This window comes from Pinus tabuliformis, chromosome 9 (assembly GCF_031772625.1).
Source record: "Pinus tabuliformis cultivar Carrire ecotype Pingquan chromosome 9, CPIR1, whole genome shotgun sequence".
Lineage (NCBI taxonomy): Eukaryota > Viridiplantae > Streptophyta > Pinopsida > Pinales > Pinaceae > Pinus > Pinus tabuliformis.
The window spans coordinates 759793124-759815996 of NC_142307.1; the positions used below are offsets into that span (position 1 = coordinate 759793124).

At 43.9% G+C, this 22873-nt stretch overlaps 1 protein-coding gene across 5 annotated transcripts in view; it reads right to left on the bottom strand.

The window, feature by feature from the left end:
- LOC149150943 (uncharacterized) overlaps positions 1-22873 on the bottom strand; it is a 305135-nt gene that overhangs the window by 261198 nt on the left and 21064 nt on the right. For all 5 annotated transcript variants that reach the window (XR_016262992.1, XM_089441070.1, XM_089441068.1 and 2 more), the window contains exons 2-3: positions 18356-18783; positions 17826-17963 (exon numbers count right to left, since the gene is read on the bottom strand). Coding sequence is in view for 4 of the 5 variants with exons in the window: in XM_089441070.1 (XP_089297196.1) it covers positions 17826-17963; positions 18356-18783 (566 nt within the window). In the remaining variant the exon portion in view is untranslated. The remainder of the gene's footprint in view (positions 1-17825; positions 17964-18355; positions 18784-22873) is intronic.

A 22873-nucleotide genomic window follows, 5' to 3' on the forward strand; every position in this document is an offset into this window, starting at 1 on the left:
GTATTTTTGACCCCAGCATCCCCATTTCTTTGGTAGGGCAATCTTGTTCCAGCTCACCCATGCAAATATCTTTTTGTCTTGATTCCCATTCCATAGATATCTGTTACATAGTTGTTGTAGACGAGCCAAAATGTTCCTGGGGATCCATGCCAGTGCCATCCAGAAAACCGGTGTAGCCTTAAGAACAGATTTGATAAGAACAAGCCTACCAGCTATAGATAAGTATCTGAGGCTCCAGATAGAAAGCCTTTTCTCCAGTTTGGTGACTAGCCAAACCCAATCTGCAATTTTTTGACTAAGAGGCTTTATCCAGAAACCCAAGTATTTGAAACCCCTGTCCAGGGGTATGATACAATAAGGGAAATGCTAGAGGGCAAGTTGAGACTCCTGGATGGAAGTTCGAGCTAAAGTGATGGTAGATTTTGTGTGATTAGCTATCATCCCAGTAGCCACCGAGAAAAGAGAGAGAATCCTGGAAAAAGTAATAGAGTCCCGGATACTCCCATCCAGGAAGATGAGGACATCATCCACGAAGAGCAGATGGGTGAGGAAACATGCATTAGATATATTGAGACCACAAAGACTTCCATCACGCTTAGCTGATGCAAGCAAGCGACTAAGCCCATCCATGACGATCAAAAAGAGGAGGGGAGAGAGAGGGCAGCCTTGTCTAAGCCCCCTCTCAGAATGAAATAAATGGGAGGCAGAACCATTAATGAGAACACTGAAAGTAGGAGAGGTAATACAAGCCATAATCCAGGGGATGAATCCATGGGGAAATACCAGATGAATAAGGAGCATCTTAATGTAAAGCCAACTGACACGGTCAAAGGCTTTTGCCAGATCAATCTTAAGAATAATGCCTTTATGATGCTTAGTCCAGATCGAATGAATTGCCTCCTGGGCCGAGCCAATGGCTTCATGAATCTGACGATGTTCAAGAAAGGCAAATTGCTAATGGGCAATATGGAGAGATAGTATAGGGCGGAGTCGGTTTGCAATGATCTTGGAGATGATCTTGTACAAACAATTGCATAAAAAGATGGGCCTATAGCCATTAAAGGAGGATGGGGAATCAGATTTTGGAATGAGGGCAATAAAAGTCGAATTGATAGCATTGTACAGCGAACCGGACAATCTGCATTCTTCCACAACTTTCAATAGATCATGCCCCAATAGGTCATAGAATGCAAGATAAAATTCTATGGTCCACCCATCCGGCCCTGGACTCTTGTCCTTTTTGAACCATTTCAACGTTCCTTCGAGTTCTCCTGCAGTCACAGGTGCACATAATTCCTCGGCCTCATCCTCATTTACAAATCTGGGGAAATGTCCGGCCACATTGATGATATCAGCCAGGTTTGAACCAGGTGGGTTTTTGTATAGATTCCTGAAATGTGTAGTGTCGAGATGAGAGAGTTTGTTGAAAGTATCAGCAAATCCACCCTCTGGTAGAGGTAAGTTCCATATAGTGTTAGTTACCTTCCTACCTTTTGCATAATTCTGAAAGAATCTAGTATTGTCATCACCTGCTTTCAACCATATGGCCCTACTTCTGAGTCTCATAGATTCCTCTCGCTCCTTCAAGATTTTGGCCTTCTAATTCTCCAGCTCAATCAAATGTGATTTGTCCTCTGCTGATATAAACCCCAGGCTTTGCTCATCCAGCAGAGAGCTCGCTCAGATTCGATGTGAGATATAAGCAAATGCTCCCTCTGGTGTTTCTCTTTTGCCCAATTACTAGAAAGATGTTTGAGCTGAGACAGGTTATGGCAGAAACCTTTAGCCAAGGAGTCGTATCTGCCAATCGGGTTTGCAGCCCAGAACTCCGAAACAATGTTAATGTAAGCAAGGTCCTGTAACCACACATGGTTAAATTTGTAAGGGGCTTTAGGTTTAGGATGAGGACCAGACACCTCCAAATAAATGGGGGAGTGATCCGAAATGCCCCCTGAACCGACCCATTGCTTGTAGTGATGCAGATGCTGCATGAGGGGGACCTTCAATAGGAACCTATCTAATCTTCGAGCAAGTGCAGCCTCACCCACCCTTCTGTTTCGCCAAGTAGGAAGAAGTTTATTCAGGGGGACATCCACTAATTCGTGTTGCTCCAGGAGATTTGACATGTAACCTGTAATAGAATCCACTTGAACCATAGACCCCCAAGATTCACCAAAACCCAGGGAGAAATTGAAATCGCCACCTAGGATGATGTGATCAGGGGAGAAAATCGTGAGATCAAGCAGGTGCTACCAGAAATGCTCCCTCTGTTGACAGGGGCCATATATGTTTACAACCCTTAGGTTAATGCCAAGCTCTGTCGAAAAAAAATCTAACCCAATGAATCTGTGGCCTCCCCAAGATGCTAGAGCTCTGATGGACCGGGGCTTATATCCAGTGGCAAGGCCCCCTGATCTCCCTACTGCATCCATTGCCAAAAAGTTCCATCCCGGTAAAATAGATTTTAGGGAGCTGGTAATGAGATCAGCCTCACCTAGGGTTTCTTGGAGCAAGATAATGTCAATAGGTTCAACCTCAAAGAGTCTGCACAAGGCTAGTTTCTTGGAGGCACTAGCCATGCCTCTGCAATTGAAAGAAAGACACTTCATGGGGGGAACCTACCCGGGGTGTTCAATGCTCTAAGAACCCCGTCAAGAGTAGATTGACAGCCAGAGGCGACCTCAGCCCCTACTCGTTTGATGGCTTTGGAGAGGTCTGATTTCCTCCCCCGTGTAGTCAAAGAAACCGAGCCGGGTAGGGAGAGTCCCAAGCCAGCAAGATGAACTGGTGTACCACTAGATAGGTTACGGGAGCGTAGGTTATAGTGATGGGATGATGAAATCCAGTTGGAAGATGGAGAGGTGGAGGATGTGGATAAAGATTGAATGGAGGGTGCAGCAGTGGCAATAGAGGGAGGAGTAGCCATAGAGCAGTGTGCCGCAAAAGTGATAATGGGAGGTGGAACAAAAGATGTGGAAAATGCAAATGAAGGAGATAGAGAGGTCAGAGGAGTACTCGATGCTTTTGCAGCTTCAGCAGCCGCCCAAGATCTGGTGAGTGGAGGCGAGATTGATCTATGCACTTCGTCCACCGACTTTGAGAGAGGGTCGCTGACCGGGGGAGAAGGGCCCTGAACAGGTGAACGCTGCACGACCAACGAGTCAATCCTAGAAGGGGTTGGTGACGCCTTTGGAGGGTCCTCTGGTTTCTTGATGAGAGGGCAGTATTTGAAGATGTGACCCACCTTGTGACATCGCCGACAGTGGAAGGGGACTCCCTCATAATCCAGGATTTGGACCTTGGTGAATTTCCCCCATTGTAGTGTAATTTTCTCCTCCAATCCCTCGCGCGTATCCAAGTGGACAAAGATGCGAGCAAGGGTTCTATATTGCACAAAAGTTCGATCATGGTCCAGGTAGGTACCGAGGGCATTCCCTATCCTGATGAAGACCTCCTCGCACCAATACTATAATGGGAGCCTTGGCAGGCGCACCCACAGTGGCCCCGCCCCAATTTGCTCTCTCTCTGGATCGAAGAGGGGGCTCCATCTCTTGAGAAGTACTGGCGCCATCTTAATGTGCCAATACCTCGCAAGGACCAAATCCGTGTAATTTTCTTTCGCAAAATGAAGGGCAAACCAGCCCCTGGGCAAGACCTGCACCTCTGGCAGCACCTTAAGCAATCCACCCCAAATCTCTTTGACCCATAGAGTGAGTCTAACAGCCGAATAAGCTCTTCCGTGAACATGTCCCACGAGTACTGTGTTGGCCATATAAGCCACTTCTCCAATAGCAGAGGTCTCGCAAAACCGGATGGTGATGTCCTTTGAAGTCGCCTTCACACACTTTGTCTTTCGTTTCCCTGTACGTGGTGTTGATGGGTGGCCTGCCAACGGATCAGATGAACCTTCCAAAGGGGTGTTTTTCGCAGACTTAACCTTAACCGCAAGAGTTTCAAAGCATCCCGACGGTGAGTGTGCAGGAGGGGGGGGGGGGGGTTTGGAACCTCGGAAGTGTGAGTGACTTCAGGCGGTGCGGTGAAGAAAGACGAGATGGGCGAATGGGGGTCAAAAGAGGGCGATGGAGGAGTGTTTGCGGTGAGAAAGTGCAGGGTACCAGGTGATAACAGAGGGCAATCCAACGTTGGAGATTCAATGGAAAGCGACCCTATGAACAGAGGATCAGTACAGTGCCCCCGAAAGGATACCACCAGCGACGAAATAGTCGGAGCAGGGTCGAATGGGAGAGAAGAGCCAGATGTCGGTGCGGAGAGGTTAGGGTTTCCGAAAATGACACAGTCAGGTTGAGGGTCCTCGGAAAAATCAAGTTCCTCGACTTCCATCGAATCGTCCATGTTGCAAGCAGTAACTGACAACGGAAAGAGACATGCGCGGCAGCAACGGGAACTCAATATATATATATATATATATATATATATCCTTATGATACTATAAAATTATTATTAAAATGAAATTCCATATCACCCTCTCCTACTCGGCACTAAATCATGCCACTTCACATCTCTCTCTCCTTGATGGAAAATAGAACTCTCTCATTCAATGATACGTTAATCTCTCTTCCTCTCTCTCTTTAATGCTCTTACGCACCATTTACACTCTCTTACAAACTTAAATGACTCGTCATAAAAAGATTCCTCTTACACCTCTTTAATGCATATGTTACATTCTCCTTAATGGCTCGAATTCTAAGGCATCGGATGTGCTCTAGCCATGAAATTTGGTGGAGAGGCTAAGGCACATGAGATCTCCAAGATGCAGAAATTGTTAGGAGAAATTCCATCAGGATGAAGAGTTATTAAAATAATTAATATTTTTAATGAGTTCCTAAGTCTAAACTTAGGAAAATAAAAAATATTAATGTGTATTAATAAAATATGGGTGAGAAAGTTCTAAGTGACGAGAATCAAGCCAGTTCTAATCTTAGTCGATGATTAGGGACTTAATCGCAGCCGTTGATTCGTCAATAGGAAAAGTATAAGAGGAGGCTTGAGGGTCAGTTGGAGACACACCAAGGGAGATCAGTCAGTTCGATTTTCTAGGGAGAGGTTTGTTGAGGAAATCGAGCAAGTGATCAGTGGTAGTGAGGGTCAGTTCAGCAAGGGATTTTCATCCGAGGCTGAAGAATACATAGCAGAGAGGCAGCGCAGGCCCTAGAAGGGTTGACGCAGAGGCCGAAGAGCTGACACAGAGGACACAGAAAGCTGACGCAAGAGCCGTAGAGGCTGACGCTGGGCCTCAGAGGCAGCGCTGGGGAGATTCTGTGGGGCAAACTGAGAGCAGATCAGCAGATTCTGATCCGGGGAGGGTGACGCAGATCCTGGAGGAGTGACACAATTCGAAAGCAATGCTTGGAGCAGCTTTCGTTGTCCAGCATAGGGAATAGCCGCAGTCACTGTGGGGTTTAATCATCTGATTGTTGATTTGCCAGAATATCTGTCTCCAGATAGAGGTACTATTACTGAGGATATTTTCTGTTGGCTGAGCCATTTCTGACACCCTAGTAGTATTCATGAATCTGCTTAATAATACAAACCCTCTCTATGCTGCACTAGTTTTACCGAATTGGGTTTTTCTGAGGACGATTGTCCAAAAATAACGGTGTCCCTTGTGTTATTTTTTCTGTTTATTTCAGTGCATTGTCTGTATATCTATGAAGGTTGCAATATTGTTTACTTTGATGTTTATGGAATTAAATAACTTATTAATGTAAAAGAACAAGTAGGAGATTGTAAACCAGTAATTGCAGTAGGGGCTTCTGATGTGTTAGATTCAGGGATTTTCACATGGTATCAGAGAGATTTCAAATCATAGGCGACTAAAGACACCAACCGAGAAATCTGAGAATTTGCAGCAAAGAAGCAGTTGTCCTGAGAGACAGCGTTGTTCCAAAGCTGAAGAGGCAAGAGGAAGAGTGACACAATGCAAAGAGTGTGACGTAGAGGCTCACGCAGTGCCCGCGTCAGCATTCTGAGCCCGGAGAGGAAGACGCAGTAGTTGGGAGAAGCCCACCCAATAACTGCATCAGCCATAAGGGCCAGCGCAGAGGCAGAGGAGGGAAGATCAGGCTCACGCAGAGCCACGTCATCTTTCTGAGCCAGGAAGGATTGACGTAGTTGGCCAGGAGGAGCAGATTCAACCGACGCAGAGATTGCGCAGACCCTGAAGGGCTCAGATTCTTCGAGTTGCTGGAGTTAAGGGAGTTGTGCAGATTTTGATTTGTGGAGCTGGTAGGACGATGTTTCTGTGAGTGCAGAACAGTGTTTAAGGAGACTGAACCAAGGTAGAGGGAAGCACTACCTCAACAGATTTCTAGCCAAGAAATCTAGATCCGGGTTGCAGCAGCAAAGGAGGATTGGAGAGGAGTGATTCGAAAGTTGGCCAAAGGATTTCTGAGAGGGAAATCAAGACTCAGAGGGAGTCTAGAGAAGAGGAGCAGAGATGGCAGTAAATGGATTGAGGGATCAGGACAGATTGGACGGGGCTTCCAATTTTGTCATCTGGAAGGCCAGGATCCTGGCAATCGTGGATAAATATCGCATCAAGGACTATGCCTTGAAAACCGTAGTTGTCCCAGTTGACCCTGATGCAAATGAAAAGTATGAGGAGGCCCAAGCAAAAGTGAAATGCATGATCCTAGACAGGGTCAAAGATGTGGGAGACCTTGCCCACCTTATACTAGGGCTCTTCTGTGCAACGAAAGATGTTATTAGAGAATTAGCTAAGGTCATACCAGATGCAGAAAGGTGAGGAGATAGATCCATTCATTCTCAGGTTGCAAGGAATTCGCGACTAGCTTGCCTCCATGGGTTTACATCGGATCCAGAGTTCATGGTTAGGACTACCCTGAATGTAGTCTCCGAGGAGTGGGAAACATTTGTCCAAAGCATTTTGGGCAGAGTGAATCTCCCTAGTTGGGAGGAGATGTGAGCAGCTCTTCGACAGGAAGAGCTTAGGATATTGACCAAGGCGGGGAGTAGCGGTAAGGGAGTTTGTTAATTTTAGGTATGTTCTATACTTAGAGCAATTTACTTCAATTTTTCCATTTAGCTTAATATCAATTCCATATTAGCAATCACATCAGCATGATAGTAAAGTGCATATAGAACATAAACATAAGAAAACAAGCCAAGACAAGGAGACACAAGATGTGGCGCCAACCAGGGACAAACCCCAATGTGGGGAACCCTTGATCAAATCTTCTTATATTGTCAATAGTTCAGCAAAGAGAGAGAGAGAGAGAGAGAGATAGTACATATATATCAGAAGTCAACACTTTGACTTGAAAAGATAGAAGATCATACATCTTAGATCTTCACGATGAAGATGACACAATAGTTCTGATGACAAGGACTGCAGATTTGAACTCAGGTGAAGGCACACTTATCAGACCTCATTCTTCAACGGATTCTCCAAGGTGATTCCATCACCATGTTGCATCCATCATCACTATGTTGTACCCATCATCACTGTGTTGCACTTCATTACTATGTTGCACTCATCATCACTATGTTGCACTTCATCACTATGCTGCACTCATCATCACTATGTTGTAACAGAGGTACCTTACTGTACCTCATCCAAGATTTCCAACCTCCGAGAAGGGCATCCTAAACTGTCCTCTATAATACAGATCTTGCTCCATCCATGCCTGCACCTAGTCACCGAGATCCTACACCCAAGTCTGTAGGTATGCAGAGACTATAATAACATCTTTAGTAGATTACTGTTATAGGTCTTAAGGCCTTTCAGCTTCATTTGTTTGATGTTGAGACAAGACAGCACCTACAGGTATGTTGCCTAGACATATACCGAGATTATCATCAGCCTTCTTTGCTCCATTCGTCCGAGAACACCATCTTCAAATCACAAGTATGCCGAGAGAGGATACTGCTCCGTGTCATGCGAGGTTAACGTATCATTGATGCCAAGGTTGTCAACAAGAAGTCATATTCATTCCAAGAATGTATTGAGCCCAAACCTCACTCCCAGCTGTGTCCTTATCCGAGGGTATTTCTGCTCCACACATCTGAGTTTATGACTGCACCTAGGGCATCTCCTTACCTGTGTTAAAGCCTCTCCTAGGACTACGTAGGAGCCTCCTTTAGGGCAACGTAGGTGCTTCTCTTCAATGAGATAATCCTCCTCCAAGACAACGTCCATAGGGCCTGCGTCTAGATGTCTTAGGGCAGTGAATTGGTCTCTTTAAACAACGTCTAGGTCTTCTCCTCCAAGACTGCGTTAAGCCTTTTCCATGACAACGTTTAAGGTCATCTCCATGACAACGTTAAGGCTTATTCCATGGCTGCGTTAGGGCTTCTTCATTACTGAGTTAAGGGTTGTCCTCCATGACAACGTTAAGGCTTCTTCATTAGGGCAGCGTAGAGCCTAGGGCACTCCCTCTAGATCTCTCCTTCATCAAAACCCAAAACAGAATGAAGAGAGAGATCACAAGAGTGTGAGTGTGTCTAAATGACTTGAAGGCCACCTCTATTTATAATAAAACGTGAAGGACAAGTGGAGGTAATTTGGTTGCTAGCCGACATTGACAAATTGTCACATAACACAAATAAATTCATATCTACATGAATACATGTCGGAATCGGATGATCTTTAGATCAATCCTACACCTCTCGGCGAGAGGAATCCAAGAAAAATATCAGCTGCCATAAATAAGAAGACCCACATGGAGTTTGGCCCTAGTTGCCAATTTTAACACTCCCTCTCAACTAGGGAGAACTCCATCTGCTAATCCATCTGAGTGCCCTGCACTTCTATGCTCTGCTCTGCTGAACTATGAAGAAGAAGAAGTGATCGAGAATGTATCATACCATCCTCTTGACCCGAAGTCAGTCCCATATAAAGGAGAGTGTCTCATACCACTCTTACTGATCCGAAATCACTTCCAAATAGAGAGTGTATCATACCACTCTTACTGACCCGAAGTCAGTTCCAAAAGAGAATGAGTTATATCGCTCTTACTGACCCGAAGTCAGTTCCAATTGATCCCAGATCAATGTCATCCTAGCATAGGGAATACGGTAGTAACACGATGCGTCCATCGGTACTACTATGGTCCCTATCCTCATTTCCCTACTTGTTGGCCATATTAGAGGTACTTCCCATGAGTCCCAAACTGCATGGGTAGGATGTCTTAGCAGGAGAAGGATGAACCACTCATCATGCCTACATGTCGCCAGGGGTATCCCAGGGGAAGGCTGAACCACTCACCCTGTACACAACAAATCATTAGGGGAAGGTTGAACCACTCACCCTATGGTTGTATCTCGGCAGGAGAAGGATGAACCACTCATCCTGCCTACATAGCCAACCACTCCAAGAAGTATCCCCAAGCCCCCCGAGCTCCCAGAACTCAATGTCCATATTATACTGGACTTTCAGGAGAGAGTCTCTCCACGACTCTTAGTCGTTCTCGAAAAGTGAAGAATTAGAACTTTCCCAGGGGCTTCATCTGAATATTGGCGACCTGCACATCAGTCCCAGAATGATGGAGCCTTCTTGCTCCCCGTTGTACCATATCCCAAATAAAGTGGTACTTGATGTCTGTATGCTTGGAGCAATCATTGAACACGGGATTCCTCAACAATCGAATCCCCCTCTGGTTGTCACACAAGATCACGATTGTATCCAGCCCGTGTCCAAACAGCTCGCAGAAGAGCTTAGACAGCTTCACAGGAGGCCATACTCACAGCTATGTATCCGGCCTCATCGGTGCTCAAAACAACCGACTTCTGCTTCCTGCTCATCCAAGATATCGAAGCAGAACCCAAAGAGAACCAGCACCTAGAAGTGCTCTTGCGATCCTCCACACTGCCTGCCCAGTCAGCATCAGAATAATCATGCAGCTTCACATTTCCAGCAGTGTATCTCAATCCATGAGAGATTGTGCCCCAAAGATATCTCAAATGATTCTTGGCACCAATCCAGTGAGGCTCAACCATATATGAGCTCATCATGCTAACTGCAAAACATATTTCCAGACGGGAGTTCGCCAAGAACATCAATGCTAGTATGAGTTTATGAAACTCAGAAGCATTTCCCATATCAGGTCCAGCATCACTACCACATAACTTATTAAGTTAGGCTTCATCGCGGTAGTCACGGGCTTGCAGTTCACCATTCCAAATATGGAATCCAACTCCCTCTTACTTTTGCAAATGAGAGGGTCTGCACCTATCAGAAAGAGGTCGTCCTCATAAGGTACCAGTATGAGAGGTCTATCATCCACAACCTTAAAGCAATGGTTTGGATCAACTTCACTCCTAGTGAATCTCAGCGTCATCAGATAGTTATCAATCCTCTCATGCCAAGCCCGGGGTGCTTGCTTTAAATCATAAAGAGCTTTCTTCTACCTGCATACATGAGATTCCCGATCATAAATCTCAAACCCTCAGGTTGATCCACATCTGTGGTCTTGCTATTACACGAGGGGAATGGTCCCCTTGTAAGTTTTCCTTCAGTACATCTCGGACATGTACTTCCATGCTCTTATTGAATTCAGGGATCCCTGTCACCATCTATCTCACATCGGGTAGAGCCCCATAATGAATATGGGCAGACCTCTAGTGCCATAGAAGAGATGAGTCACATGACATGGACTTCCTGCAACTTGATACAAATTGCCAACCCTGAACCCAAGAGTAAAAGCATTTGGAAAATTCCTTTTTCAAACACGTACCTTTCCATCGATGAATGCCACCTTGTAACCTTTGTCTTCCATAGACACGAGGTTCTTCTTGAGATCAGGTACATAAAGAACCGTTACCCTGATTCAATTGAAGGGTAACATTCCCTACACCCTTTGCGGGGTAGGTGGCATCGTCTCCAAGAATAATCTTCACGATTGTCTCCTTCTCTAACAGATTAGAGAGTGCTTCCTTGTATCCGGTGAAGTGCTTTGAGGCACCACTATCAATAAACCAATTTCCCAAAGAGTCTGGAGGAGAGGTAGTGGATAGGGCCAGTATAAGATAATACTCCTTTTGCTTATCAGAAACAACATTTGATTCTTCATACCTGGAGTTCCTTGCTTTCCTTGAAGAGTCGGCCATTTCCTTGATGACCTGCATTCCTTTTTCCTTTATGCCATTGTACCTGTCATTCCTTTGATCATTGAAGATGCCCCTGGAATGATTGTTATCATCATCAAGTGATGTGTCCCTTCTATTCGGACACTCCTTCACATAATGGCCAAACTCATTGCAAGCAAGGCATCTGCCTTTCTTTCCACCCTTAGTGTACTTGTTCTTTGTAGCAGCTGGTGCATTTGATGGAGGCTCGGGGACTTTACCCTTCACATTATCCAGTACTTCTTGCTCGTCCAATGTCAGATTCAGAGACATCTTCCATCTATGATAACCTTTTTACGAAGCTTGACTTCAATTGGGAAGAGGGATGAGGAATCCACTGAACCTTTGACCTTGTCCAACTGTCTTCGGTGATTGCTCTTTCACCCTTGCTTGGGCTTTGTCTTCGCCTCAACTCTGATACCATGTTAATTTTAGGTATGTTCTATGCTTAGAGCAATTTACTTCAATTTTTCCATTTAGCTCAATATCAATTCCAGATTAGCAATCACATCAGCATGATAGTAAAGTGCAGATAGAACATAAACATAAACATCAGAAAACAAGCCAAGACAAGAGGACACAAGATGTGGCGCCAACCAGGGACAAACCCCAATGTGGGGAAACCCTTGATCAAATCTTCTTATATTGTCAATAGTTCAGCAGAGAGAGAGAGAGATAGTACATATATATCAGAAGTCAACACTTTGACTTGACAAGATAGAAGATAAGACATCTGAGATCTTCACCATGAAGATGACACAATAGTTTTGATGACAAGGACTGCAGATCTGAACTCAGGTGAAGGCACACTTATTAGATCTCATTCTTCAACGGATTCTCCAAGGTGATTCCATCACCATGCTGCGTCCATCACTATGTTGCACCCATCATCACTATGCTACGCCTATCATCACTATGTTGCACTTCATCACTGTGCTGCACTTCATCACTATGCTGCACTGCATCACTATGTTGCACTCATCATCACTATGCTGCACTCATCATCACTATGTTGTAACAGATGTACCTTACTGTACCTCATCCAAGATTTCCAACCTTCGAGAAGGGCATCCTAAATTGTCCTCTATAATACAGATCTCTGCTCCATCCATGACTGCACCTAGTCACCAATATCCTACACCCAAGTCTGTAGTTACGCCGAGACTGTAATAACATCTTCAGTAGATTACTATTATAGGTCTTAAGGCCTTTCTGCTTCATCCATTTGATGTTGAGACAAGAGAACACCTACAGGTATGCTACCTAGACATATGCCGAGATTATCATTAGCCTTCTTTGCTCCATTCGTCCGAGAACAACATCTTCAGATCACAGGTATGCCGAGAGAGGATACTACTCCTTGTCATGTGAGGTTAACGTATCATTGATGCCGAGGTTGTCAACAAGAAGTCGGATCCATTCCAAGAATGTATTGAGCCCAAACTTACTCCCAGATGCGTCCTTATCCAAGGGTGTTTCTGCTCCACACATCCGAGTTTATCACTGCACCTAGGGCATCTACTTACCTGCTTTAAAGCCTCTCCTAGGATTGCATAGGAGCCTCCTTTAGGGCAGCATAGGTGCTTATCTTCAATGAGATAATCCTCCTCCAAGACAACATCCATAGGGCTTGCGTCTAGATGTCTTAGGGCAGTGAATTGGTCTCTTTAAACAGCGTCTAGGTCTTCTCCTCCATGACTGCGTTAAGCCTTTTCCATGACAATGTTTAAGGTCATCTCCATGACAACGTTAAGGCTTATTCCATGGTTGCATTAGGGCTTCTTCATGACTGAGTTAAGGGCTATCCTCCATGACAGCGTTAAGGCTTCTTCATTAGAGCAACGTAGATCCTAGGGCACTTCCTCTAGATCTCTCCTTCATCAAAACCCAAAACAGAGTGAAGAGAAAGATCACAAGAGTGTGAGACTGTGAGTGTGTCTAAATGACTTGAAGGCCACCTCTATTTATAATAAAACGTGGAGGACGAGTGGGGGTAATTTAGTTGCTGGCCAACATTGACAAATTGTCACATAACACAAACAAATTCATATCTCCATGAATACATGTCAGAATCGGATGATCTTTAGATCAATCCTACACCTCTCGACGAGAGGAATCCATGAAAAATATCAGCTGCCATAAATAAGAAGACCCACATAGAGTTTGGCCCTAGTTGCCAATTTTAACAAAGTTCAAATCAAGGAGGAGGAGGAGGATGCAGCTCTCCCATCAGCGAGACGGCAGGGGCTACAGAAGAGGAAGAAGAAAGACATCTCCAAGGTCAAGTGCTTCAACTGTGGGGAGTTGGGACATTATGCCTCTCAGTGCCCTAGAAAGAAAGGCAAGGGAGAAGCTTTTGTCTCAAAGGTTGCTCCAACAAAGGCAGAGAAGGATGTCGAAACTGATGATGATTGTGCCATGAGTGCTCATGCGCCTCTAGAGAAGAGGTGGGGAGACTTGGAGCTGTAGTCGAGAGGACTACAGAAGTGGGGCAGATCCTTGAGGTGCCCAAACTCTTGGATCACATACGGCTACGGGAGCCCTTAACAACAGTAGCATGATGATAGGTGTCGGGTGGAGCAAGGTGTGATGGAGCAACAAAGCAGTGCTAGAGTGCAAAAGTTTGTAGCAGCGCAGTGGAGGTTGCAGCAGTGCGAGAGGCACAGAGGTGTTTGCAGCAGCGCAATGGCAGCAGAGGGAGCACAGGATAGCAGCTGAGGTAGCTTCAGCATCATGAGGCTTCCAGACTGACCAGGATGTCAATGTTTGGGTGAAGTCAATTACTTATTTCTCGGTAACTAAGTTGCAGTGCAGCAGTTAGCAGTCGCAGTGCTATGGGCAACATGAGGCAGCATTTTGAGAGGGAATCGCAGTGCAGATGTAGCAGTGGCAGTGGCAGTGTCATGGGTAGCAATACAGTAGTGCAGTGAATGTGGGGCAACAGGGCAAGCATCAGCACAGAGGACCAATGCAGAGGATCAATGTGATGCTTCTATGGTGAAGCATTGCTAGAGCACATTCCTCGCTAAGAGGGAGTGTTGATTTTGGGTAGCATCAGATGTGCTCTAGCCATGAAATTTTGTGGAGAGGCTAAGGCACATGAGATCTCCAAGACCCAGAAATCATTTGGAGAAATTCCACTCGAATGAAGAGTTATTAAAATAATTAATATTTTTAATGAGTTCCTATGTCTAAACTTAGGAAAATAAAAAATATTAACGTGTATTAATAAAATATGGGTGAGAAAGTTCTAAGTGATGAGGATCAAGCCAATTCTAATCTTAGCCGTTGATTAGGGACTTAATCTCGGCCGTTGATTCGTCAATAGGAAAAGTATAAGAGGAGGCTTGAGGGTCAGTTGGAGACACGCCAAGGGAGATCAGTCAGTTTGATTTTTTGGGGTGAGGTTTGTTGAGGAAATCGAGCAAGTGATCAGTTGCAGTGAGGGGCAGTTCAGCAAAGGATTTTCATCTGGCACTGAAGAATACATAGCAGAGAGGCAGCGCAGGGTCTAGAAGAGCTGATGCAGAGGCTGAAGAGCTGACGCAGAGGACGCGGAAGTCGTAGAGGCTGACGCTGGGCCATAGAGGCAGTGCTGGGGAGATTCTGTGGGGCAGACTGAGAGCAGATTAGCAGATTCTAAGTCGGGGAGGGTGACACAGATCCTGTAGGAGTGACGCAACTCCAGAGCAGTGCTTGGAGCATCTTTCGCTGTCCAGCATAGGGAACAGCCGAAGTCACTGTGGGGTTTGATCATCTGATTGTTGATTTGCCGAAATATCCATCTCCGTATAGAGGTACTACTGCCGAGGATATTCTCTGTTGGGTGAGCCATTTTTGGCACCTTAGTTGTATTCACAATCTGCGTAATAATACAAACCCTCTATATGCTACACCGGTTTTCCCGAATTGGGTTTTTCCGGGGATGATTATCCAAAAATAACGGTGTCCGTTGTGTTATTGTTTCTGTTTATTTCAATGCATGATTTGTATATCTGTGAAGGTTGCAATAGTGTTTACTTCGATGTTTATGCAATTAAATATCTTGTTAATGTAAAAGAACAAGTGGGAGATTGTAAACCAGTAATTGCAGTAGGGGTTTCTGATGTGTTAGATTCAGGAATTTTCACAATGTGTACTCCCTCTTGATGGCATGAGTTACTAAAGTAAGAGTACCTCCTTTATGTCATAAGTTACACTCCTATTTTGTCATATGTAACTCCTCCTCAAGGCATGGGAGTTACTCCCTCACGAATTCGACCTCCTTGCTCTTCCTATATATTTATGCCTCTCATCCTCTGTATTACTCACTTGTGCATTGCGAAAGGAGAGTACAAACTTGAGAAAGAGAGAGTTAGAGAGATTAGAGAAGAATTGTATGTGTGTGTGTGTGTGAGAGAGAGAGAGAGAGAGAGTCTTGAAGAGTAAGAGTAGATCTTTGTGAGCCAAAGTAATTCAAAGTTTGCATCAGCTACTACTATCAGAGATCTTCTTCAACTTTGAGTGAACTTCTTCTTTCTCTCATTGTATTATGTATCTCTACTGAACAATTGATTTCTACTAGAAGAAGAATCTGGTTGGGTTTTGCCCTAGTCATTAGACCTAAATTCTCCGTGTCTACTTGTGTTCTTGGTTGCCTTCTCTTTTGCATATGGTTTGTATGGTGTATGTTCTATCTACAATTGCTTAATTAACATTGCAAAAGAAAGAAGTTTGGGAATAAGTAATTGTTGTAGCATAGAACTTCAAAATTTCAACAAGTAGATGGGGCGTTAGAAAACTAGGTGCTCCTCTATCTCAAGCCCTTGTAAGTGGCATAACTAGGAAACCTTATCACGTTATGGGATGTGGTGATATGTCTCAATTCGATGTTTGGGAGAGCCAACCCAAAATTGACCAAAGGGATCTTAAGGGTATGCACCCAGTGTCTACATGTATATAGAGGTCAAAAGATGAGTCCATCTCTTATCTCCAAAACATGTTCAAATAAAAGGCCATCTTTAGGCTAAGACCTAGATATACTATCTATAAATGATTTCTATGATTCCCAAGTTTAGGTCCTTAAATGGCAATAGGTGATATACCACAACAAGGGAGTACTTGAAAGGGGGAATATGGTCTAGAGAGATGGCCATGGACTTATCTAATCACCACAACAAGGGAGTACTTGAAAGGGGGAATATGGTCTAGAGAGATGGCCATGGACTTATCTAATCAGTAGACCTCTACAAACCAACACTGAACACACCCATAGGGGTTGGATAAGGCAATGGCTTCCAAAGTGCAAAGTGATCAATAGGGATATCAATGCCTCCATGAGGCCAAGCGCCAAAAAGACCATGAGGAAATGAGACCAGTCAAAAAATGTTCTTGAGGCTAGAACTGTAGCTCTGAAATTCCACTTCAACAATGAGGTGGGGGGGAAGTCCATTTGCATAGGATGATGCACCTAAGGAGAAGGGTCAGAACCCTATCTTGTCAGCCCAATCAATATGAAGCATGCATGGTCCCTAGATCTCAAAACCATAGGGGACTGTGTGCCTTATAACCATGTCCATGAGGCGCGTCTTGGATGAGGTATCTTGGAAATGGTTCTAGACACATTGTCTCTCAAGAAGGGAAAGGGAGTCGTATTTATTGTTGAGTTGAGATTGGAGAGCATGTCACAGAGATTGAGATTGGATAAACCATTGATCTCTCTATAGGTTCTCAAGCAAGAAGTCGAGATGGATCGAATCATTTGCAAAAAGGATGCATACATATCAACAAATGCTGTAGAAGACAACAGTCATTGTATTGAATATGCTCTCAAAAAAAAACTCCATTTCATCATTGTATATCCCAGGGAGGGTTCATTAGATGAGGTATCTTTGCTTAACCCCAATACTGCTCCCTTTGAAATCAAAAAGGCAATGGATTGTGCAGAGATGACCAAGAACCAATTCATAGAGTCTCATGATGGTAGCTCAGAGTGTCTCCAAAATGCCAATGTCACGAGAGCTCTGAAACAAGGCTTCCCTCGGGACCAAGTCAAATGCTATCCAGACTCCACAAACAAAATACTTCAAAAAATGATCGCAGACCTCCTCAAAAAGGGCCTTGAGTGTGAAAATATGATTAGTAGTCTAGTACACAGGTGGGACCCTGCCTATCCCAGACCCTTAAGTTGCCTCCTCTCCAGCTCATCTAAAAGACATAAATGACAAACTGTAGCATAGATCTTGAAGAAGGTGTGTCCAGACTCCAATCATGATGCTTCTGTAATTATTCAGATTTGAGCTGTCCCTCGATTTAGAAATTTTAAGTGAAGTGTTAGATAAGCTAAGACTTCAGATTTTTAATCCTCCTCAATGCTTTTCTGACACTGAAACTCAATTATGAAAATTCCACAACATGAAGATAGCTCTTTTCCTACCCTTTTCCAGTGTTGAACAGTTTAAAGATTGGTTCAAACTTTTAGCAGAAAGGCTAATCTTTGGACAAAACTCAACCCAATAAAAAGTAATTATTTCCTTTGGAACTTAAAAAATTGAGGAGATTACTATTAAACTTTTGAAGAAATATGTTAAGGAATCAAAATGACTAAGAACTCAACATGCGTTTTTATTAAAAATCCCATTGAAAGAAATAAATGGCAGGGTGCTTGGAACAAAAATTCCACTAGAGGTATTCAAACAATGCATTCAATTTGGTAGTATCAAAGAAAAGGAAAAGAATACCAAATTCTTAATTCTTGTATATGTTAATCTTTTTCGGACATTCTGTGGTGGATGCTGCTTACAAAACTCCTGTATTGCAGGACGCAGTCTTCTTATAGCTTCAGGTCTCCTCGCAAGTTCCAAAAGTCCCTTTGGAGGCTGCAAAGGAAAAATGAAAAGTAGATTGATTGCCTATGAGGATTTTTAAATTTTAATATAAGAAAATAGCCATCTGTACAAAGGATGAAAACAACCTAACATATTTGAGTTATACAGATTCCAAACTACCAATTCAGAGCATCAATAATCATAAGCAAGGTGGGTTAGAAAAGAGAAAAAACAAATATGTCTCCTTGATATATTAACCAGTTATTTCTCATCAATAACCTTTATAATAAACCATATCAAGACGAGGGAAATTCACAAATAGCCAAGAGCATAGCCTTGAATTGTTCAAATCTTTAAAATATCCATCTTGTTGCATGTTATAACTCTTAATAATGAGCAACAATGGAAGACAATGAAAAAAGAATTAGGATCAAATTACTTACAAAAATAATCAAAGTCATATTTTCTTTATCCACTGTCTTGACAATCTCATCAACAACAGGAACCAGAATTTCTGTTGCAAGAGGAATGCTTTCAGAAGAACTCCTTTTGTGTTGCTTCAATATTACTCCATGTGTGCCAGATGGAACTGTGCCTTCCAAAGAATGTGTCTCCATCTGTTCAACAAGCGTGCCCCTGCATATTGCAGGGGATTCTACCACCTTTAGCCATGTAAGACTCCTGCTGCCATGATCCAAAACTGTTCTTGGGCCAGGAACTTGAATTACCTCAGATACTTTTCCCATTGAACCACCCATAACCTCAAACTTAACTGTCCAACCAACAACATCAACTGCCCCAGAAACAATGTCATCGGCACTCAAGTGTTTTGAACAACTAACATGGCTGTCCCCTCTAGCTCCAGATGAAACTACAGCAAAAACAATGAGACATTAGCATACATGCCTGGATAACATCCATATGAAAGCATGACAGTAAGAGCTAAAAAACGAAACATTAAGGAGATAACAAAATGTGAGTGGGAAAAACAACTGTGGATGGCTCAGGGGATGAAATCCTAACTGGTTGGTAATAATAAACTAGAACAGCCCCTTTGAAGAATGCCGGCATGCCACTGATAAATTTTTCTATCATTGCCTTTACCTCTACAAAAGAACTTTGACTGCCCATTTAAAAACAAGCACTTAGTTTGTAATCAGTCAAAAGGCAAAGGCTTGGGCCTCAAACAAGATTAAGGCAAGGAGAACTAGAGGTTACTTTTTGAAAACCAGAACAAAGTTTTCTTAGCTCCTCATTCGAACATTCAACTGAAAAGTGCTCAATCCAAGGTTACTTGGGAGAGGGAGCGGAAGCGGGGAGCGGGAGCAGAAGCAGGAGTGGGGGCAACATTTTCAAAAGCTCCTGGTTTGGGAGCGAATTTTTATATAATATATATTTTTATATATTTTGATGCATATATGTCAACAAAAGCATGTAGAATGATGAATTAGATATAAAAAGCATAAAAACATGGATTGAACCATATAACGTCAATCATCTAGAAGTTATAATCTTCATCAACCACATCCACAAGTTAGTAACATACAACATATCATGTCTCATGATTCATCAATCTTGAAGTATCAAGCTTTCAAAATTCGATATATAACATTTATCATCATTGATCACAAAAGTTGTAACTTGTACTTGTAACCATTACCATTACCAAGTAACCAAATGATAGCAAAGAACATATAACATGAAATGAAATGTTTTAACTTTCAACTTTCACGAAGAATCGTATTCATAATTAATTACCAATGAGTTATAAATGCCAACTTCAAACTTCAAACTTAAATTGTCATATATTGTTTACAAAAAATACCATAATAAATATGAAAGAGTCAATAGTTATAAAAAGTACTAGAAACTAGAAAATACAAGTAAATCTATTATCTACTGCTTGACCCTATTGCCATGAGAAATTTCTAATTTCTTGTCTTATGCTCTATTTGGAGTTTCCTCTTGCATAGTCGAACAACCTTGGTGCTCCTAATTAAATACAAGTTCCATACACTAGTACCCTAGGTGCTCTTGATTATTGGAAGTCTCCCCCGCATAGAGGGCTTGGTGCTCTTGATTAAATACAAGTTCCATACCCTAGTACATGACAAAATCCAATGGAAACATTGCAATCCCCCCAATCCTGAAATCCTAAGAAAATGATAAGTTTGTTGAATTTTGAGAGAGATCTAAAATTCTACTGTAATGTTCCTAAGTAGGGATACAAGTGATATACAAGCATACAATCAGTTCAGCAAACAAAAAACGAAATAGACACGAAGCACCCATGGAAATGCTGGAAATAAGGAACTGCTGAGCCATTTTATTACTTCTTCAAGAGCAAATTACAATAGTAAATAGAATGGTGCACCTGGGCTTGTCTCAATGGACAAGCATGACCAAACCCAGGTGAGCAATAGCTGAACTGAAGGCTGCTACAACTATTGCACCAAACTGCATTGTGTTGCCCAGAAAACTGCTCTTTCTACTGACTTCGAAGGGTTGGAATCACTACTTCCCATGCTCAGAAAATTATGAGATTCGAGCTCCTGACTCCTTGGCCTAAACCCAGAAAACCCACGAAGAAATTTGGTTGGTTCAGACTTCTGAAATTCAACCCCCAAGGAGCCCAACTTCAGTTGCAACTGCAAAACTCGGCCTATTGGATTTTGACTGTAAAACCTCCTGGAAAGTGTCCAAAAGTGTTGGGCTGATCCCTCCTACAGATCTCCTGACTTCCCAGATGAGTTTTCGGGTTGTAGCTCTTGCCCTCAAGACCCACGAAATTGTTGAACTGGCCCTCTACATTGTCTCCCAGGCCTGGAATTCGAACTGTTGGGTTGCTGGCTTCTTTGGCTCCAAAACTCTCACTGAATGTTGGCCTAATGTTGTCCTTCAGATTCCTTGGCTCCTCTGATAAGTGGCTAATCCACTATGGCTCAATCTCCCTCTGTGTGTTCTCCCTGTGGCCCAGAGATACGAATTTCCTGAGTGTAGCTGAGTGATGGTACTGTAGAAACTCCCCGGATCTCCTAAAAATGTTGGTGGAACTGCCTTCCTAGGGCAGGCACTCGAAGTCCCCCGAAGGTAAGGTTGAATCTCCTGCTTGAGAGATTCGTGGTTGAACAGCCAGTTGACTCGGCTAAGCAGCTAAGCAAACAGTCAAGTAAATTCGATTTGCAAGGTGAATGAATGATCTAAATGAGAACCTCCTCCTCCTTTTGTCATTGTGGGCCTTCCTTGTCTCATGTAGGCCCCTCCAATCAGCATTTCAAATTCCCTCCAAGCCATTCAAATGGCCTAGTTCGAATTCCCACGTGGGTGGCCCCCACCTTCCACTAGCAAACAAATTAAGCCGAAATTTCTCCTAAGTCCCTAAGTCAAAACTGTTGGGTCCTTTTCCTTAGCCAAAAATGTGCAAAAAAAAATGTGTAGAGATAACCTGTTACAAATGTGTTTGAGAAGGGACATGACAGTCCTCCCCTCCCAAATGTTGCTTGCCCTCAAGCAACTTCAGAGCTGGGTGCTCCAAAATGTGCTCACCCTCCTAGGTGGCATCCTCATCCGGCAAGTTCTTCCAGCATACCAAAAACTCCTAATGGTCGTGCTCCTCAGCGTCCTCTCCCTCCTCTCCAAGATGGTCTCAGGCTCCAAAACCAAGTGGCCCTCATCATCCAGTGGGGGTAACTCTATTGTTGTTGTCACCTGTTGCCCCAACACCTTTTTAAGGCACGAGACATGAAATACATTGTGAATCTTGCTCCCCGGAGGCAGCTCCAACTCATAGGCCACCTCCCCAACTCGTCTAATCACCCGGTATGGCCCATAGAAGTCGAGTTGTAGCTTCTCAGCCCCCTTCTGCTTCAATGTGGATTGCCTGTACGGTTGTAGCTGAAGGTACACCAAGTCCCCCTCCTCGAAATGCCTCTCTGTTCGGTGTCAGTCTGCGTACACCTTCTGCTGGTTTTGTGTTGTCACCAAGTTATCCTTGAGAGCCTTGAGGATGTCTTGGCTCTCTTGGATCCAATCTTTAGCCTTTAGGGCCCGGCTGTCTCCAAAAACAACATCAGCAAAAGATAATGCATCATATCCATACAAGGCACGGAAATGAGTCATACCAATGGACATGTGGTGGGTGGTGTTGTAGCAGTACTCGCCCAAATGCAGCCACTGGATCCAAGCCCTCTGTTGTCCCATCACGTAGTTCCTCAAATACCCCTCCAACCACTGACTAACTCGCTCTATTTGGTCGTCTGTCTGGGGGTGTTAACTGGTGCTAGGAGTGAGCTTGGTACCGACCAATCTGAAAAGCTCCTACCAAAAACCTCCCATGAACCTGCTATCCCTATCACTCACAATTTTATTAGGAAGCCCGTGTAACCGGAAGACCTCCCTAAAGAATAGCTTTGAAACTTGTGCAGTCGAATACCTGGTGGGGATGGCGAAAAAGTGGGCATATTTGGTCAATCGGTCGACCACTACATAAATGCAGTCCTTGCCCTGCACTGTGGGGAGCCCCGTGATGAAATCCATAGATATGCTTTCCCATTTCCCCTTGGGGATGGGAAGCGGTTGTAGCAATCTTGCAGGGTGAATCAACTCCCCCTTGTTCCGCTAACATGCCTCACACTCCTGTACATGCTTTAGCACGTCCCCCTTGAGGCCCTTCCACGTGAATCTCTCCCTGACTGCCATATATGTCTTCCGGAACCCCTGGTGCCCGGACAATGGCAAGTCATGTGTTGCCTGGAGCACTCTCTCCCTCAACTGCGAGTTGGGCACCAGAAAAATGCGCCCCTTGTAATAGATGACCTCATCCATCACTCGGTAGTGCTCATCTGCGTGGGTACCCTCCAAGATCTCGCATGCCCTCCTGTCCTTGGAGTACTCCACCAGTAGCTGAGCCTTCCAATCATGGCAGATGCTCATGAGTGATAGACCAGCGAGTCTCCGTGATA